The 18,442-nt window shown below is 45.2% G+C and overlaps 1 protein-coding gene across 1 annotated transcript in view; it reads left to right on the top strand.

Moving 5' to 3' along the window:
- LOC124798089 (zwei Ig domain protein zig-8-like) overlaps positions 1–18,442 on the top strand; it is a gene marked incomplete at its 5' end in the record, with an annotated part of 169,720 nt that overhangs the window by 8,530 nt on the left and 142,748 nt on the right. Inside the window, one exon of the mRNA XM_047261331.1 lies at positions 12,484–12,647. Within this exon, the coding sequence (XP_047117287.1) occupies positions 12,484–12,647 (164 nt within the window). The remainder of the gene's footprint in view (positions 1–12,483; positions 12,648–18,442) is intronic.

Raw genomic sequence — 18,442 nt, 5'->3', positions numbered from 1 at the left:
GTTTCCGCCTTGCAGAGGATGAAAAATGCATTTATTGAAAATTGTGTTTTGGTGGTGTAAAATTAATTACTGCTGTGAAACGGAGACGGTTACGAACAAATATGTAACGTGTCTACCACATCTTAGTACAGTACAAACTTATTAATGGGTAAACTGTGTTCTTGGGGTGTGACGGACTGGACGGATGGGGGTGGGTGGAGGGTAGACGCGAGGGGGAGCCACGGCCAGGACTGCGGTCCCGCAGGCTCCCTCCTCGTAGGCCTGCAAACTGAAGGGCGGGCAAGTGAGTCGCAAGACGTTGCTACAGGGTGTTTCCCTAAGTAATTCCGATACTTACGCAAGACATATTATAAATGACTGGTGACGCAGTAAGCAGATGTGCCCCTGAGGTGCTTTGTTTTCCATAATGTGCGTTAATACTGTATGGAATACAAGTTACTAATAATACGCAACAAACGCATATTAATAGAATCCACACAAATCTCTGCACACTGTTCTACACTGATAGAGAAGAAACTGATTCTTAGTCATCCTGCACTGCAGCTTTAGTGTTCTTCCAGGAAAGACATCTTCCCTCACCACGACCGCTGCTCCAGTTTGGGTTTGGAGACAGACTATAGCTGCCCAGGATTTCCTGTCCACTACTCTTCTGCGAGCAGAGAAAATAACTGTACTGACCTCTTGTTTATGCCTTTTTTCCTTCATTGCAGTTTTTAAGTCAGATGTTGTGTAAGACAGCTCAACAGTTGGAGCTGACAGCTGTCTAGCACAGTGAAAGGCTTGCCCGAGTGTGACATGCTCTCGGTTGGAATTTGACGCTGTCTCCATTATCAGTAAATGGAATGCATTTCACAGCATGAGGGTATCAAATGCAACCCAACTTCACCTCTCCCGACGTATTAAGAGATTAAGATGCGTAAATTCGCTCCCTTTGAAACAGTAATAGGTTACCTAAGGCGTTATGGACCTTCAGACATTTCAACGTAAGTCGATCAATGCATTACAGCAAATTACTGTTCTATACTTGACCATAATCAGTCCTGTTCCATGAGATATAATCACGCTCGCCCTACAAGATGTGCCTCCACTCAGTGCTTCCCACTCTACAAGTTCCTAAATGGAAGGGATTTATGTGCTCTACCAGCAACACAACTAATGCTTATTACAAGTGTGGTAGCTTTCCGTTCACCCTTTAACAGGTGACTACAACATGGTTACGGTGCACAACAGCAACATGCCACCTTTAACTCCCAGTCCCCTTACCACCAACACTGTGCAGCCCACTTACAACATCACGCAAATGAAACATGTGGTTTTAACAGCGTAGTCAAAAACTAACGAGTAGGTGGGCGAACCAATTGCACTTAGTATCGGTCTTAACGGCACATTTTCTTTATGAAGTTTGGGCAATCCTTAAAGTCTCGGTGGTAGCGCAATCGTCTAAATGCTAACGGGACTTGGAAAGCACAAACTGTAACTGTATTATCAGTAATAAACTGTGTAGCGGTGACTGGGATAAATTTGATAAACTAATGCATGGTACCATGGGGAAGCGTATGTTGACAACGTCTAGTAGACAGTAGAAGAAGTTTGATAATTTGCTACCTAATCAGACTGTTCGACATTTAGACGTTTCCCGGATCATTATCAATTTACCCAAACTTTCGTTAGCTGACGATGAGACATCTGCGCTTGCCAAGGGAGGAAATGTTGCTGTTAGTCCACGTTTTGTGCCCACGGAAGAAAGTATAGACAGTGTAGAAGCAGGATTTCGCAGTGTGGATTCTGTAACAGCTGAAGAAATCCGTATAGAAACAGTGAGAATATTAGCCAATGCAAAACCGCCGAAGAGTAATATAACTGTGGGTGAGAGAAGAGCTTTAAAACCTCTGAATAACGGCGATAGTATTTTGATCCTACCAGCTGACAAAAAAAGCGCAACGATGGTAATGGATGTAGGCGACTATCAGAGTAAATTACTGATCTACTGGATCCGCAACCATATGGGAAACTGAATAAGGACCCTGTTATGTCCTAGCCAATAATGCCAACCGAGCCCGCTGCCAAAAGGTTGGCAGCATCCAAGTCCGGACGCCGTCCGCATAAGCAGCGCCAGCGAGACAGCAAATCGCCGCAGGTCTGCGCGCGCCACCGCTCGCTTCTGGCTTCTTAAGCGCTGGAGTCGCGAGCGCTAGGACAGTTCTGTATTCGCCGCTCAGTTGTATACTCGCCACCGAATTGTGTACTTACTAGTCAGTTGTGTGTTCATCGCGGCAGAGTTGTTGTTTGTCGTCAGCCGACGCTGACCTAGCCGCTCCGACTCGAACTAGACAGATTTCTGTAGACACCGAGTTCACTATTGTGTTACTGTATCTTCATTAATAAAAGATAAGTACCGACTTTTATTTAATATGAGTGTTTGGGCTTTCATCTTTCTGTTTACTGTTCCAGCGGACCGGTCGGCCCGCTATTAAAAGTGTGGCGGTGACTTCGTAAGCCATTTCTACAGCCAAGTGTTTGTCGCTACGAACACCGCCACAAAAGACCCTACTAACAACCTTCTTGGAACTGCAGAGAGTGTACAGAAAGGTCTCTGCAGTTCGGTTCCGCTACCACCGAGGCTTTATGGATCGCCCAAAATTCATAAAGAAAATGTGCCGTTAAGACCGATACTAAGTGCCATTGGTTCGCCCACCTACTCGTTAGCCAAGATTTTGACTACACTGTTAAAGCCACATGTGGGCAGTTCGGACTCGTATATAAAGAATTCGACTCATTTCATCAGCAGATTGAATGGCATAGTGGTCCAGCCGGAGGACATATTGGTCAGCTTCGATGTGGTATCGCTGTTTACCATGGTTCCACTTAATGATGTATTGGAACAGCTAGATCGAATTTTTCCTGACGATATTTCAGAACTGTTTTGTGTTGTTTGACGACCACATACTTCAAGTGGAATGAACAGTTTTATGAGAAAACGGATGGCGTGGCTATGGGAAGCCCCCTAAGTCCCGTAACTGCAAACTTCTTTATGGGGAAATTCGAAGAACAGGCCTTAGGTACTGCCAGCAAAAAACCAAATGTATGGTTGCGATAGGTGGATGACACGTTTCTGCTGTGGAGACATGGCAGGGAGGAGCTTAGCCGGTTCCACGAACATCTGAATAGTATAAATTCGAGAATTCAGTTTACAATGGACGTGGAGGTAGACGGCAAATTACATTTCCTCGATGTGCTTGTTTTTAGAAACGAAAATGGTAGTTTGGGCCACTCAATATACCGCAAACCCACGAACACGGACCGTTATTTGCACCGGGATTCGAACCACCACCCACAACAGAAGCGTGGTGTTATCAAGACGTCAGCGGACAGAGCTAGAAATATTTGTGAACCTGTTGCTCGACGCTGAGATGGAACATCTCCACAATGCACTAATGAAGAACGGATATTCGTCCGCCGAAATAAAACGTGTGTTGAGACAGCCACGCAGAAACCATAATGACGTACAGGCTACTGCAAAATCTAAGGGTGTCCTGCCGTTTGTTAAAAATGTAACGGAAAGAATAGGGAGGATCTTGACGAAGCGGAACATTACCGTAATTTACAAGCCCACCAGGAAGATATAGGAATACCTTAAGCCTGCCAAGGACGCTCGCAAACCATTGGAAAAAGCTGGAGTGTATAGAATCCCATGCAGCTGTGGAGATGTTTATGTGGTTACCACTAAAAGAACTGTTTCAAAACGTTTGGAAGAGCACAAGGGCACTTGCAGAAGTGGAGAAACGGAACGATCAGCTGTTGCGGAGCATGCTTTCCAGCCAGGTACCCACCATATTCGTTTCGAGGAGACGCAAGTACTAGCGGCCACAAGCGGATATTACGAAAAGCTCTACAGGGAGGCAATCGAAATCGCAAAACACCCCAATAATTTCTATCGAAAGGAGGACGGAGTGAAATTAAACGGTATATGGATGCCGGTGTTAAAGAAGATGTGTACCACCCGTCCACTACTGGGTGATGGCAACGGCGATCGACGGCGACGGACAGCGGCCAATTGCACTGACGTTTTCAAAACACGTGACGTCACGCCTTGGCGCGGGAGCGTGCGCACACGGAATTTAGCGTCAGTAGCGAGCCAGTGGGTGTGTTGGACCTTCCATCGAGCTGCAGACCCCCTTGAAGATGTCCCCCGCAGACGGGGACGAAACGTTGGGAATTGACACAGAATTCATCAACCGTCCACGGCATAACAGCCCGGTTAATTATAATGGACATGACATTTCCGGCCGTGAAAGTCTACATTTTAGTATTTTGCGGTAGTGTTATTAGTAAGCCATAACTGTATTCCATGTAGCGTTAACGCACTTCGTGGCAAATAAACATCTCCTAGGCATGTCTGTGCAGTACGTCGGCAGTGAATCATAAGACTACGTGTCGAAGTGTCCGTATAACTTGGTGAAGTACCCTGTAGTTGTTTGTTTTGACGTAGTGCGATAGAGAGGGTGGAGAATCGCCTGCTCGCTCTTCAGTTTGGAGACCTCTGAAGGAGTGAAGCGCACGACAGCAGCCGGGTGGGCTGCCCTCAATCACTCCTCCCCCCAAGTTCTCCACCCTATCATACACTCACAATATCATTTGTCCCATAATAGGGTTCTGTTGTACTTACATGTGGTACACACATTTAATATTGGTTCCTCACCGACTTCATTTAACAAGAAAATTAATTTTATACCATTAAAACACTGTTTTTAATATCTGTTGTTGTTCTGTCCCCGGCAGTGTGGCAACTACTACTCACAGAAAAAAACAATTTCACTAAAAGCAGCGATTTTCGAATTATTCTAGAAAGACATGAAAAATGGATAGTAATAGTTCAGCACTCCACATCCCCGCCCCCCCCCCCCCCCCACCACCACGGTCACATCCAGCAGTTCGAGATTTTTAGAATGTTGTCAGGCAACAATCGGTATCTGCAAATAACGGTTATAACCACCTCTATAAGGGCATTAGCGATATCAAGAAAACACACTTCTCCTTAGAAAATGTGTTAACAAATTAAACGAGAAAGAGAGGAAATTGAATCGTAGGAGTTATGTTCCCGTTTTGGATTTTTAAGCAATGGGAAAATCTTTCTAAATGACTGACAGAGAATCGTTATGAATTCTCCGAAGGTGACAGAAAATACCCTGTTTGTCGTCAGCGTTGCACTAACTCTTTTACCAGCATATGAGTGATAGTAAATATTGTCCGAAGAGTCTATCCAGACGAGCACATGAGTGTGGTAGGATTTTATCATGTAACTCAACCATTACTTTGGACAGTATTGTAAGAAAGTGAAAAATTATATTTCATTCTAAACCATGATGGCACATGAAGTTGTTTTTCTTGGCTGGTAGCACAATGAAGATAAAATTATAAGTCAGTGTTCGATGTGCAGGAGTTGTGTAGTAAATACACTCACTACCTGTAGACACAGACTGCGAAAGGAAGAGAACCAGCCAAATGGAAAGTATTTGTGAATGGCAAGATCCATTATCCCGTCACATTACTGATATCCTGTAGTCCATATCAACCATCAGCGTGAAGAAGGGTCAAGGCAAACAACTCAGTAGGTTCCAAAAAATATGTGCAACCGTCTACTGACATTTCAACAATGAAACGGGCAGTGTGACGCTAATGAATGTTATAAGACAGCTGCACTTTCGGTCCTCGATTACAGACGTGATAAGTGCACTCTCTCGGCTAAGGATCAGTCACGGATCGAGACAAGATGGGAGACATCCACATTAAACATCTTAGGTGTGTACAGATTGTATCATGTCAGAGTGGTGGTGGTTGTTGGGATGTTTAAGGGGGACTAAACAGCGAAGGTCATCAGTCCCCCATTCCAAAAACAGGCGGGCCGAAAATTTGCGGAGCAGGTAAAAAAAACCAAATGGGGAAGGAGACTCCCCCCCAGGAACTAAAAGAACACAAATGCAGAAACAAACACTACAGACAAGAAGAGTACAGATGAACACCAGACAGAAAGAAACAGAAGAAAAGAAAATGGCCGGAGACTGGCTGACTGACCACGAGAACAAAAAAAGGGAAAGAGTCAACCATCCGACGACACACCAAAACAGCAACAAATATGGAGAGAGGCGAGGACAAAAGACACAGAAAGTGAAAGGACCTCCCTAAATGGAACCATAAAAAGGACTACCACGGATAAAATTTAAAACGTCATCAGCCATGGAGGCATCGTCACATAAAACCAAAGGCAAAGTGCCCGGGAGATTAAAAGACTGCCGGAGGGTGCGCAGCCGGGGACACTCCAACAGAATGTGGGCGACCGTCAGCCGGGACCCACGCCGACACAGGGGGGGGGGGGGGGGGATCCTCCTGACGCAAAAGATGGCCGTGCTTCAGGTAGGTATGGCCGATGCGGAGCCGACACAGGACGACGGAGTCCCTGCGAGAAGCCCGCAGGGAGGAGAGCCACACATCGGTCGTCTCCTTGACAACCCGCAGTTTATTCGCGGAGGTCATGCCTCGCCACTCAGCAGACCACACCCCAAGCACCTTACGGCGCAACACCAGCTGCTGATCGCGAGCCGTGAGGCTGATCTCCAAAGCTGGGGCGTCGATCGCCCCTTTGTCCAGCCTGTCGACACGTTCATTCCCCGGGATGCCAACGTGACATGGCGTCCAAACAAAGACCACCGAACGACCAGGTCGGGTAATGGCGGAAACAGACTCCTGAATAGAGGACACCAGAGGAGAAGAGGTATAGCAGCGGTCGATGGCCTGGAGGCTGCTCAGGGAGTCACTGCAGATGACGATGGACGTACCTGAGCAGAAACGCATATGCTCGAGAGCGCGCAAGATGACCACCAGCTCTGCAGAAAAATTACTGCAGCCAGCCGGCAAGGAGCGCTGCTCAACATGGGCAGCGTGAGCAAAAGCGTAGGCAGTGCGACCATCAACCAGGGAACCATCAGTGTAGACAGTCTCACAGCCCCAAAATGAGGCGAGGAGCGCAAGAAAACGGCGACGGAGGGCCACAGGTGGAACCGAGTCCTTGGGTCCCTGTGCCAAGTCCAGACGGACGGACGGCTAGGGCAAACACCAGGGAGGCGTAGGTGCACAGACTCGGAAGGGAGGCAGAAGAGGGAATGAGCCCAGTTCCGACAGCTATGGAAAGCCCAGACCTAGGTCGCCGTTCGGGCAGATGGAAAACCAAGGCAGGCAAAAGCAGGCGACGATTGGGATGGCCCGGCGAGCAATGCACGTGGACAGCATAGTCGGCGAGCAGTCGATGGCGGCGAATCCGCAGCGGGGGAACCCCGGCCTCCACCAGGAGACTATCCACGGGGCTCGTACGGAAAGCGCCAGTTGCAAGCCGAACCCCACTGTGGTGTATGGGGTCTAACAACTTCAACACTGAGGGTGACGCAGACCCATAGGCCAGGCTCCCATAATCAAGCCTGGACTGCACAAGGGCACTGTACAATCGCAACAGCGTGCAGCGATCCGCACCTCAAGATGTGTGGCTCAGTGTATCATGTCAGAAAAGTAGACACTCCACGGGAGTCGAATGTACTTTCCCCATATAATAAGATGTCGACGGACAGGGAGAGCTGTGACACCAAATCAACAGGACTGAGAATGCAGCTGCTATACAAGCCCAGCGTCGTTTTTAGTCCACATATCTGCTGTCGCAACCATATCAGCTGCGCCTGGAAGCCAAAATAAATTGGCATCCTCTGATTGGAGATCAGTTCTAAGAAATTCATGTTATGTAGACCTGCATTAAAGTACATCTATGTCACTCTAGAAGACAGTTGTGCGACACGGTGCAGAACTGCGTAGATAAATTGATGAGTGGTAGGAACTCAGTTCATGTGTATCAGAAGTATTCACCAATGCAACCAGCAGAATGTATAACCCTAGCATTACTGTTGTAATTTCATATGCTTTTACCTAAATAACAGAAAACCTTGTGTCTATGTTGCCACGTATAACACTCTCACTAAATTTAGTTTGGTTTCCAAATGAAGTGCGCTATGGAATGATAGTCCTGTTAATAGGAAAAGTTAATCAATAGAGTTACCCTTTTTAGAGGATTTGACCGTGTGTTGTGTCTAATGGATAATTAGAGTATTCAGTTCTTTTCCTACGATCTTACCCAGCGGTTAGAATGAAATGCGGTATGAAGAGTATTATACTGAACCTAGGACAACTCAGTTACAAGTTCATTTAGTGGTTCAAAATAAGTACTAACGGTCGCCAGCCTATTCAGGCAATGAAATAGTGAAGTATTGGAAAAGCAGAAATATAAGTTTTGCCTACTTACTTGCTACTGTTTAAGTTTCTTCCACAACTAAATATTACTTCACGTAAACAATGCTGCTGCAGACACTGTAATTTTTTACTGCTACACCCTTATACATTACGTTTTTAAAAGAGAAGAAGAGCAGTAGATAAGAAAAGTAAAAAAATTCGGCCGGTGGAGACTTTCAGAAAAGCATTTTTCATAAGTAAAAATCTTAAATATTAAAATACGTAGATGCTACAGCACACGCTTTTTATACTGAACATTTCACTTCAAGAAAACCTCTTACTTGCATGAATTTACTTTCAAAAGCTATTACTGTTTGAACTATCTCTGTATAGTCATTTAACAGAGTGTAATATCTTGGCTTCATTCTGACTGAATTTTATGCAATCAAACTTTTGCTATAACACTTTACAATTATCAACAAAACTTATAAAACAAGAATAGTTTCACTTTATTTCTCTGTAATGTACTAAAGTATTGACGTTTTATTATTCTAAAATTCTCATTACGCCTTTCAGTGAAACAACTAAGACAACCTTTTACACAAAAAACAATTTAAATGGTGCTTCTTTATATTAAGTTTTCACTTCATAACTCTGTAAAACAGGATACACGGATTAATCAACACCAGGAAAGAACCCTATATAGATGTATGATTAATATGAATTAACAGAGTGAACCAGTTTCTTTAAACTTCAAGAATGATTATTAATAAAACGCAATTTAAATTCATGGTTCACGCTGTACAAAAGTAAAATACCAAAAAAGTCTTATCTGGTGGCTGTAGGCTTGGGTGTGGTGAACAATTATGACGGCTACACTACCCACGGTACAGCCTGCATATATCTTGCGGTACGGGCTCAATTTCTCTTCTTGGCGTCGTTCAATTTTACATTCAGTAGCCCAACAACTCGCAGGTATGCCGTAAACCGTTTGTAGTCTTCATCCGAGGCATTTTTGTGGAAATTTGCAGATAAAGCTACTCCTGCTCCACAAGGGTGTTGCCTCAATCACTGCTGCCTACAGACTGTGTGGCTTACTTCCCGCGCCTGCTCTAGGTAGCGCGCCAATTCGCCCTTGCCACCTTTTCCACTCCCTAGAACCACTTTCGTTTCAAACAAAAGCACACTGGCAATTACGTAACACCTATTTCATACATTGTTCCTAATCGTGACCATTTCTTACAATAGTCAAATTTACACCAACATGAACAGTTTATACACATATTTATTTTTAAATGCAAAATGTCATCAGAAAATTATTTTACGTAATAAACAATTTACGTAGTATTTTACATACATTACTCACATACAATGAAAAGAACTTCAGCCTCCAGTATATAACTCTCTACATATACAGAAAACACAGTACCAATAAGACGAAATTTTAAAGCAAAAAATTATGAAAAAAATAAAGATGAACCATACAGAAACAGTATTGTAATTGGATGTCGTATGTTTGATCGTTTGACACAGACTACTGCTGGAAGACTCGCTGGAAGACAGCAGCACGCACAGACCGTCAGACTCCGCCATCACAGCGCCCCCTCTGGGTTCCTGGTGGTTCTTGCCCTGAACCGTGACACATGCTCTCCTCGTGCTGATGACCTTGGATCAGTGGTAGCAGCTACAGGTCCCGACATTCTCTCTACACTCCTGTCGACATTTTTAACGAGATGAGAAAGGGGGCCGTTCGCTATTGACACCTTTAAACTTAGAGAAGATCTTCGAAATGTCGAACACGAAAAGTGCTGAGGCGAGCCACAAGCATCACTCCTCCATGTCAGGCAGCTGTTAAAACACGATTTGAAAAACAACCGCCCTAGAACAGATGGAATCAATAAAGTGTTGCAAATGCTCTGACCACAGCAACTGCAGCAGAGCATTCTGAATACTAGGCACTGGGTGCCCTGTGCAGGCATGCTGAGCATTCAGGAACGCTTCTCCACTCGTGACTCTGGTCGCCGTGTGATACGCAGGCTTCAGACTGAGCAACTTCTCCTTATTTCGATCCAAAATATTTCACTCTTCTTCTAAACTTGGAAATGTTCTGCATAGCAGCATAGTTATCGCTTTCAAAATTACTAAAGGAGACATATGGCTGACACCGAATTGTTTCATGCCCAACTTGCGGTCATCTGTATTACACAAAGGTCCAATCCTTTGTTACGACTAATGTCTTAACTCCAATGGTGAATATTTCAAATTTCACATCTCTGCTTGAATGAATGTTTCAACGCAATCATCCTACTTCCCAGCGTACGTCCCTATTAGTTTTCAGATCATCTAAAATATTTCACAATGATTTTCTGAAACCTCTTGGGTACTGATATTGACACTACTGGTATTCCTTCGCAGTTCCGTGAGCAAGTGTGGTACGTGTGTGACCTCGTGATACATGTGTGGCATACAGCTGAATATTGGACCTGTGCAGAAACCACGTTTTCCGCCGCGTCGTAATAATTGGGAACAGGAAACTGCGGTGGAATCGTAACCATACCTGCCTAGTTTTCCGCTTTTCCCCTAAGTTTTCCGGATTTTTGGGTAGTCGCCCGGTTTTCAGGATGAACATAGTTTTTTTCCGGATTTTCAACTTTCGGGCTTTTGCCCGCCCACTGCATTCATATCGCATTTCAGTTTTGACTTTCGATAATAGCTGTTATTCTAAAATGTGAATGTTTGAAATTCGACGGAAAGTAGACGGATGACGTTATCGGTAATCCCTTCTCGCAGAATATGACTGCGATTTTGTCATTAACTCTACGTGCTGAAGCATCGCCGACGAAAGTCGATCAAACATTCTATCGACAATCACATCTCACAGTTTATTGCTGCATTCTCTTTGTGCTTCGACTGCATGTTAGCGGGAAAGACATTTTTGTGCTTGGTTTTATGCGGTGTTTGCTGAATGTTCTGGTATTCGTGCAATTGTGTGACGAATTTTTTGCGATTTAGTAATTTCGTGAGGAGTTCAACTAAGAAACGTTATTATCAGTCTGTCAGGGATGCATGTCCTGCTGAATTTCCGTGAGTAATGCGATCACGGAAAGCTGAAACATTCGCATTCTGTTCCATGTGTTCGTCTGATATAAACATTTCTTACAGCGGAAGAACTGAATTAATAAAGAATATGAAGACCCTTAAACACGTCACCAATACGAAAATGAAGGATAGCAGTAGGAAAATTGATTCATTTTGCTGGTTGATGACTCTGCTACTGTTGAGAGCGAGAACGTGACAGATGATACCAAGTGGACTCGCTTGATGAGCATTCCTAGAGCTGATGGTGTTCCTAAGTACGATAGTTTATCCAGGCTAATGCTGTCTTCTTTTACTCTACCGCACATCAATGCTGAGTGTGAGCGTGTGTTCAGCTTAGTGAAGAAGAATCGGAATCAATTTAGGTCCTTCATGTCGAATGAAACTCTGCGATCGTTTTCTGCATTGAAAACGAGTATCAGCGGTCCATGTTACATGAATAGTTTTCCTTGAGAATTTCTGAAGGGAGTGAAGAAAGCTAATCATCTTCATTTCTCCTCTGCGACCTGTGATGGAATAATGCTAGTGTTCTGTGAACTTGAGAAAATTTTGTAAATAAGTGTAAATAAATGTCCAGTTTAGTAGTTTTGACAGTGTCGTTCATATTGTGACTTGCAAGATCAAGAGCAGAAAAGCACATTTTTGTGTAGTGTGTAAACTGTTCCCAATGTTAAGTGACAAAAAACGAATACTCGTCAGCAAGTAACTTGCTAAGCACCTAATTCAGAATTCGAAAACAGTGATCTTAACATGTAACCTACATTATGTGTGCATTATCTATAATATCTTTCTGTGTAGTCTTTTCTCGCTGTGTTTGAACACCTTGCGACGCATCCACTCGTTAATTTTTTTGCTATTTGGGATCTTCTGAATTTCTGTTTTTGAAAGTTGGTAGGTATGAGTACCATTGGGTTACTTACATGAAGTATGCGTTTTCTGTTACGTTGAAAGGTGTGAGTTGTGTGTCGCAGGCGAGACTCAGTCATGCCATAGAAATATTTCCGGCCAGAGACAAATATATTTTACTCAAAAGTTAAAAGTACGCGAGAGGCGTAATGATTGAAGTCGATCTGCGAGATGCTCCAACATGCCACTGTGGACGCCACCCCCGTGTGCCCGCAGGCGACTTCTTCCCGGAGGCGCAGAGCACGGCTGCGCCGGCCGCGCGGCCGCCCCCGGGCCCGCCGGACCCTGAGTTCGACTCCAACCTGGTGACCAACGTGACGGCACAGCTGGGCGGCACCGCCTTCCTGCACTGCCGCGTCCGCAACCTGGGCGAGCACACGGTGAGGCAGCGGCGGCAGCGGCAGCGGCACACGACACTCTGCCTGGCACCCCCGCACGGTAGTCAAGCCTCGAAACGGTGTACTCACTGCATGTACAGCTTTTTCTTTTCTCATTCGACACGACTCGTCACCAATACCTGATCTAAGAACTTTCAGCTTGCAGCGCGTCAGCAATCGTAAGTATGGAAATAATTATGAAAAATCCGCCTCGATTGCACAAAATACATGGTGTTTACCTAGGTTTCAGCGTGGGTATTCATGCCTTCTTCAGAACAAATATAAAACAGCTTGCCTAAATAGGCATAGTCAAAGGCTAAAATAAACACCTACAGCGTGACCATCGTACGTTGGCTGGGGCGAGGCAGCAAACACAGGGCTGAGATAAGTAACGTCATTGACTTGGTACATATGTACCGTGTATTTGTAATTTTTTTTATGGGGTCTTGCCGCTGTAGGTGTTGATTTCAGCCTTTGACTATGCCTATTTAGGCAAGCTGTTTTATATTTGTTCTGAAGAAGGGGTGGTTACCCACGCTGAAACGCAGGTAAACACCAGGTAGTTTGTACAGTCGAGGAGGATTTTTCGTAATTATTTTATTACCTCATGTCCTACCACTCTGTCTCTTGTTCTTGCCAATGTTTTCGACATGTTCTTTTTAAGACAGACCTCCTTAAACTTGCGAATTATACTGATCAACCAAACATGACCACCGTCCTACAATCGATATGAACCCGTCCAGGAGATGGCAGCGTGTCCTGGCGAGAGATGACTGCTTGTCAGACACACACGCTTTGCACGTACTATAAGTGAGCGTCCTTACCCTGCGTAGAATGGGGAAGGAAGGCGCGCGATATAACTGAGTTTGACCGAGGGCATACTATGATGGCCGGAGACTCGGCGTGAACATTTCGGAAGTTGCTTGAGTTGTCGGATGTTCGAGGAGTGTCGTGGTGAGTGTCTTCAACACGTGGTGAAACCAAGCTGAAATCACGTCCTGACACTGTGTGGTTGGCAGGCCACTCCTCGCTGCGTTTGTCGGACGTCGTAGCTAGGCTGGTTAGTAAAGCAGAACAGGCGGTGCGGCTATCTGTGGAGGAACGAACATCAGACTTTAATGGTAGGCAGAATACAAGTGTGTCTGAACACATCACCGAACAGTCCTAACGATAGGCCTCCAGAGTCGGCAACCCACGCATTTCAAGATGTTAACACTAAGGCATCGACAATTGTGACTGAAATGGGCATGCGACTATTGGCACTGGATACTGGCGCATTGACAGAGTGTTACATGGTCTGTTGAATTCTGATACCTTCCTTATCATGCCAAGGGGAGAGCAGGAATGCCGTTGTCTTCTAGGGGAACAGCTCCCTGACACCTGTACTGCGGGATGCAGCAAATCGGTGGCGGTTTAGTTTTGCTCTGAGGAACATAAACGTGGGCATCCATGGGTCCAGTGGAGGTCCTACAAGGCAGGATGAAGACCAAGGAGTATCGTACATAGGTTGTTTCCCGACGGCAGTGGCATTCCTCAGCAAGATCATGTCCCGTATCACAAGACTAGGATTGTGATGCTGAGGTTCGAGGAACACAGTGGTGACTTTTAATTGATGTGCTGCCCCCCCCCTTCCCCCCACCCTTAGCTCACCATATTGGAGTCCTATCGGCACATCAGGAATGTGGATGAACGTGGCGTCCGAACTCGGCACCGCTCCCAGCAATTTAATGGAATTAGGTGACTTGTCTGCGCATATGTGATACCAACTCCGTCCAGCGACCAAGCGGGTCCTTGTTGTTTCCATGCCATGCCGCGTCGCCAGTGTTATCCGTGCTAAATGTGGACAAACCGGCTGTTAGGTATGTGGTCGTAATGTTCTGACTGATCAGTGTAGTAACTCAACCGTCCTGGCTGTTGTAGTCAAATGATTTGTAAAGAGTTAGTTTAAAATCATAGCAGAAGCAGCGAAAAGATTCTCAGTTGCTTCTTTTACTGTACGATTCAGTAACTGAACTGACCTTGTTCTAGACACAGTGGACTCTGAACAAAATAACTTATTTAAAGTTTCAAGCCTTGTATGTGCGCAATGCATGGCTGTAGCCTATTGCAAATAGGTGACTTTTTGTACAGACATGTGTGTATTAGGTCACTAACCACATAAACGAATAACTCAAAAGAACATGCGCATACGATGACGGTAACAACGAACAATGATAAGCCGAAACATAATGAGCACTGCCCACCGCGTCCTTGGAAGCCGCAGGCATGTGACGTGGTAACAAAAATATGTAAGCGACGCACTCACGGACGGAAGATCGCCCTAGCGAAGCTCTGGTCTCCAAATGGCGAAATCCATTGAGATAAGCAACTTTGGCAAAGGGAAAGTTATTATTACGCAGAGCCGTGAACGAGTATCACGAAAACGGCAAAGCTGGTGGAATGGTCACTTCCCACTGTCGTGAACATGTACAGAAAGAAGTAGGTCAGTGAAGCTACCACTGGGCGGTAAATGGTAGGACGTCCACGAGTCTTCAGAGCTCGGAGGTTTGTCTGCCCAGTAAAGTAGTATAGATGTTTATCTATGTGATCTCTGCCGATAGAGTACAATGCTGGTGCACGTACAAGTGTTTCGGAGCACAATGTACATTGTTGAACATGGAGCACCCCTACCTGTTCACATGTTGACCTAACTACAGCGTCAGCTACGATTGCAGTGCACATGGGACCATTGGGATTCGACCGCCGATCAGTGGAACATGTAAATCACATTTTTGCTACCCTAGGTCGACCGTCGCCTCCACAAACGCCGTCATAGATGTGAACGGCACCTCCAAACGCGCAGCGCACCAACGGCGCAGCCTGGTGGGAGCAGTATTTTGCTATGGCGGACATACTCCTGCGCCTGCATGTAGCCTGTGGTAGTAATCGAAGACCCGCTGACAGGTGCGAACCACCTGCATCTCTTCATGCTTGATATCTTCCCCGACGGCGATGTCATCTTTTGGCAGTATAATTGTCCGTGTCTCGGAACCAGAACCGTGCTACAGTGGTTTGAGGAACATTATAGTGAAATCATGTTGATATCTCGGAGACGAAATTCACCTGATGTAAATCCTATTGAAACCATCTGGATCGCTGTTGGGTGCCATCATGCCGTATGCAAATGAGCGGCCCGTTATTTACCCGAATTACATGATCTGTACGTATGCATGTAATGTCACGTATGTCCACAAACCTAACAGTAAATTGTCGGATCACTTATACTTTGAATCAGCAACATTATATCGTTGGGCAAACAAGCTATTAAACATGTGGTATAACGTTTTGGGTCATCAGTGTTGTCACTGATTTGTATATGGCTCACAGAAACTTGAAGCACTGGTGTGTTTTTTGACTGCCTTCACACTGTCCCACCTTTATTCGTCCTCTGCCTTACACGTAAGGATTTGTAGTGCACGTCGTCCCAGCTCGCTCAACTCATCTTAACAGAGGAGAAAATTACAAAAAGAAAACACAAAAGGAACTTCGCTTTGTTACTAAGGAAGGATGTAACAAAGGGGATGATTGGGTAATAAATTGATGTTCTTAGAATACTCAGGGCAGAGAAGAGATTCATATGGTCTCTGGTGTTGAAAAGTTAGAACATACTACTACGATACCGTGAAAATCTGTCGTTCGGCCGAAAGTAATTTCCACACATGTATTTTTTAAGCAAGCTCTTAACAGGTGGGCGCCGATGGTACTCTCGATGTTGAGCAAAAGGTATGATGTCAACTGCACAGGAATCCCAGTTCAGAACTGACAATACTATAAAAATTCAAGGTCATACAGTGAAATTAAAAAGAAAGAGCAATTGACCAACGGTAATTTGTTCCTACGAACACAGCTAAACAAAAAAGTGGTGTAGTATACATATAGAAAAAAAAAATTTTGAGTAACGTGATCTCTAAACTCCCTCACAAAGCAATCTCATGGAACGTCCTCTCGATTAGTCGAAAGAACGTCTTCACAAAAGATAGTCTGCAAGCGAGAATTTACATTTGAAAAAGGCTAGCTAGACTATATGCAAATGCATTTGTTCAAATATCGAATGGTCGCCTCATGTAAAAAGCCATTCAAAGAATATACAAGTCCTCAATCCGTAAAGCATTGCATAGAAATAGCATGACTAGATCTCAGAGGAGAAAACCACAGACATCAAGATCTGCGTCATTCTTCCCCACACACTGGAACGGAACTCCCCAAGTTTTTGAGCTCCACACTTCCCCTGAGGAACCGTAAAACCCGCTTGAAGATGCCGTTGTCGCCTGCCCCGCACGTCGACTCAAAGAGCGCAGTACACAGCGGCCCAGGATCATCTCTGGGAATGACACCAGGCGCTAAACGCATGTGGAGAGCGACGCGACTGTAGCGTTGACAACTTGACTGGTTTCACACTTCCTCGCTGACTTCGCGGAGAGCATTCTTACTTCTTATTCCGTAATTACAGTCCACAAAACACACCTAGTATGACAAACACAATATAAAACGGAGACTGACTTATCAGACATAAAATGCACGACAGAATACCACTCGGTACAACACAACCATTTGCCTTGCATCCGCAACATTGCCTAAACATTCCCATCAGTAACAAAAGATTTCGCTCAGGTGGCAATTCGGATTGTGCAAGGAACTTAGGACACTGGGCCGACCTTACTTCTGTCAGTGAAGAGTTAACAAAATTTAACCTTAGCGAGAAACCTTCAACATTCAGCCTTACCTCACCACATCTCATGTTCACCTGGTGTGATACCAAAATGTCAACATCCAATATCGCTTCTGTGGCCACCATCGGCTCAATAAAGGAACCTGTTCTAAACGTACATCCCCAACATGAAATTCAACTATCGCTTGCCTTTTCAGTTCCACACGTTTTCAGGGAATTACCCCATTTTCACGTGTTGCAAGGGTAAAATTGGAACGTAACACATTCCTTCACTCAACGCTGACACCCGAGCTCCTCAAGCCAGAATGCGTCATAAAACAATACAATCAACATTAATAGAGAGAACGAGCTGTGAAATAATTTGGACAGCATCGTGATTCCCTTCCAACAAAATTTCCCTCATGACTTCAACATCTAATAAATTTACATGCTCCACTTCTTCACCTACCTCCTTACAACTGTGGATTCAGCCGCTGGCAGTGACAGCCTAGGTGGTGGGCTGTATGCTCTCGTGTTTTTCAGAGCATCAGGTGAGACTCTTTCCTGCCAGCGCTCGTTTCGCCGCAGGTGGTTGCTCAGCTCCCCGCCATTCTGAAGGCGCTCGACCGAGGGAGGTGCCGCAGTGCTTAGCACAGTGGACTCTGGAGGGCGACGGTTCAAATCCCTCTCCGGCCATGCCGATTTAGGCTTTCCGTGACTTCTCTAATCTGTTTTAGGTGAATGACGGGAGGGTTCCCCTGCACAGCTTAACAGTCGATTTCCCTCATCGTTTCATAATCCAAGTTAGTGCTCCGTCTGTAATGACCGCAGTGTCTTTGAGAACTTAAATTCTACTCTCCCTTCTTCCTGAAGCCACTTGAGCAGATAAGGCGTATTCATGGCAAATATTTTGTCATCTGTCCGATTCACTAAGTGCCCTACAATCACTTCACCACTTATATCCTGCAGAGGAAATGGTAAACTGTCCTTCTCCAACAGGTATCGTTCTGGTGGATACTGGGGCATGTGGGAATTTGGGGAAATGAACCAGTGGACCAAGCCACCAAGGAGGCCTGCAGCGAACATGACGTGACACTGTGTGCCAGTCCAC

The sequence above is a fragment of the Schistocerca piceifrons genome, chromosome 5 (genome assembly GCF_021461385.2).
Source record: "Schistocerca piceifrons isolate TAMUIC-IGC-003096 chromosome 5, iqSchPice1.1, whole genome shotgun sequence".
NCBI classification, from domain to species: domain Eukaryota; kingdom Metazoa; phylum Arthropoda; class Insecta; order Orthoptera; family Acrididae; genus Schistocerca; species Schistocerca piceifrons.
Note: the sequence above shows the minus strand (reverse complement) of the source record. Positions and strands in the feature narration are given on the sequence as shown.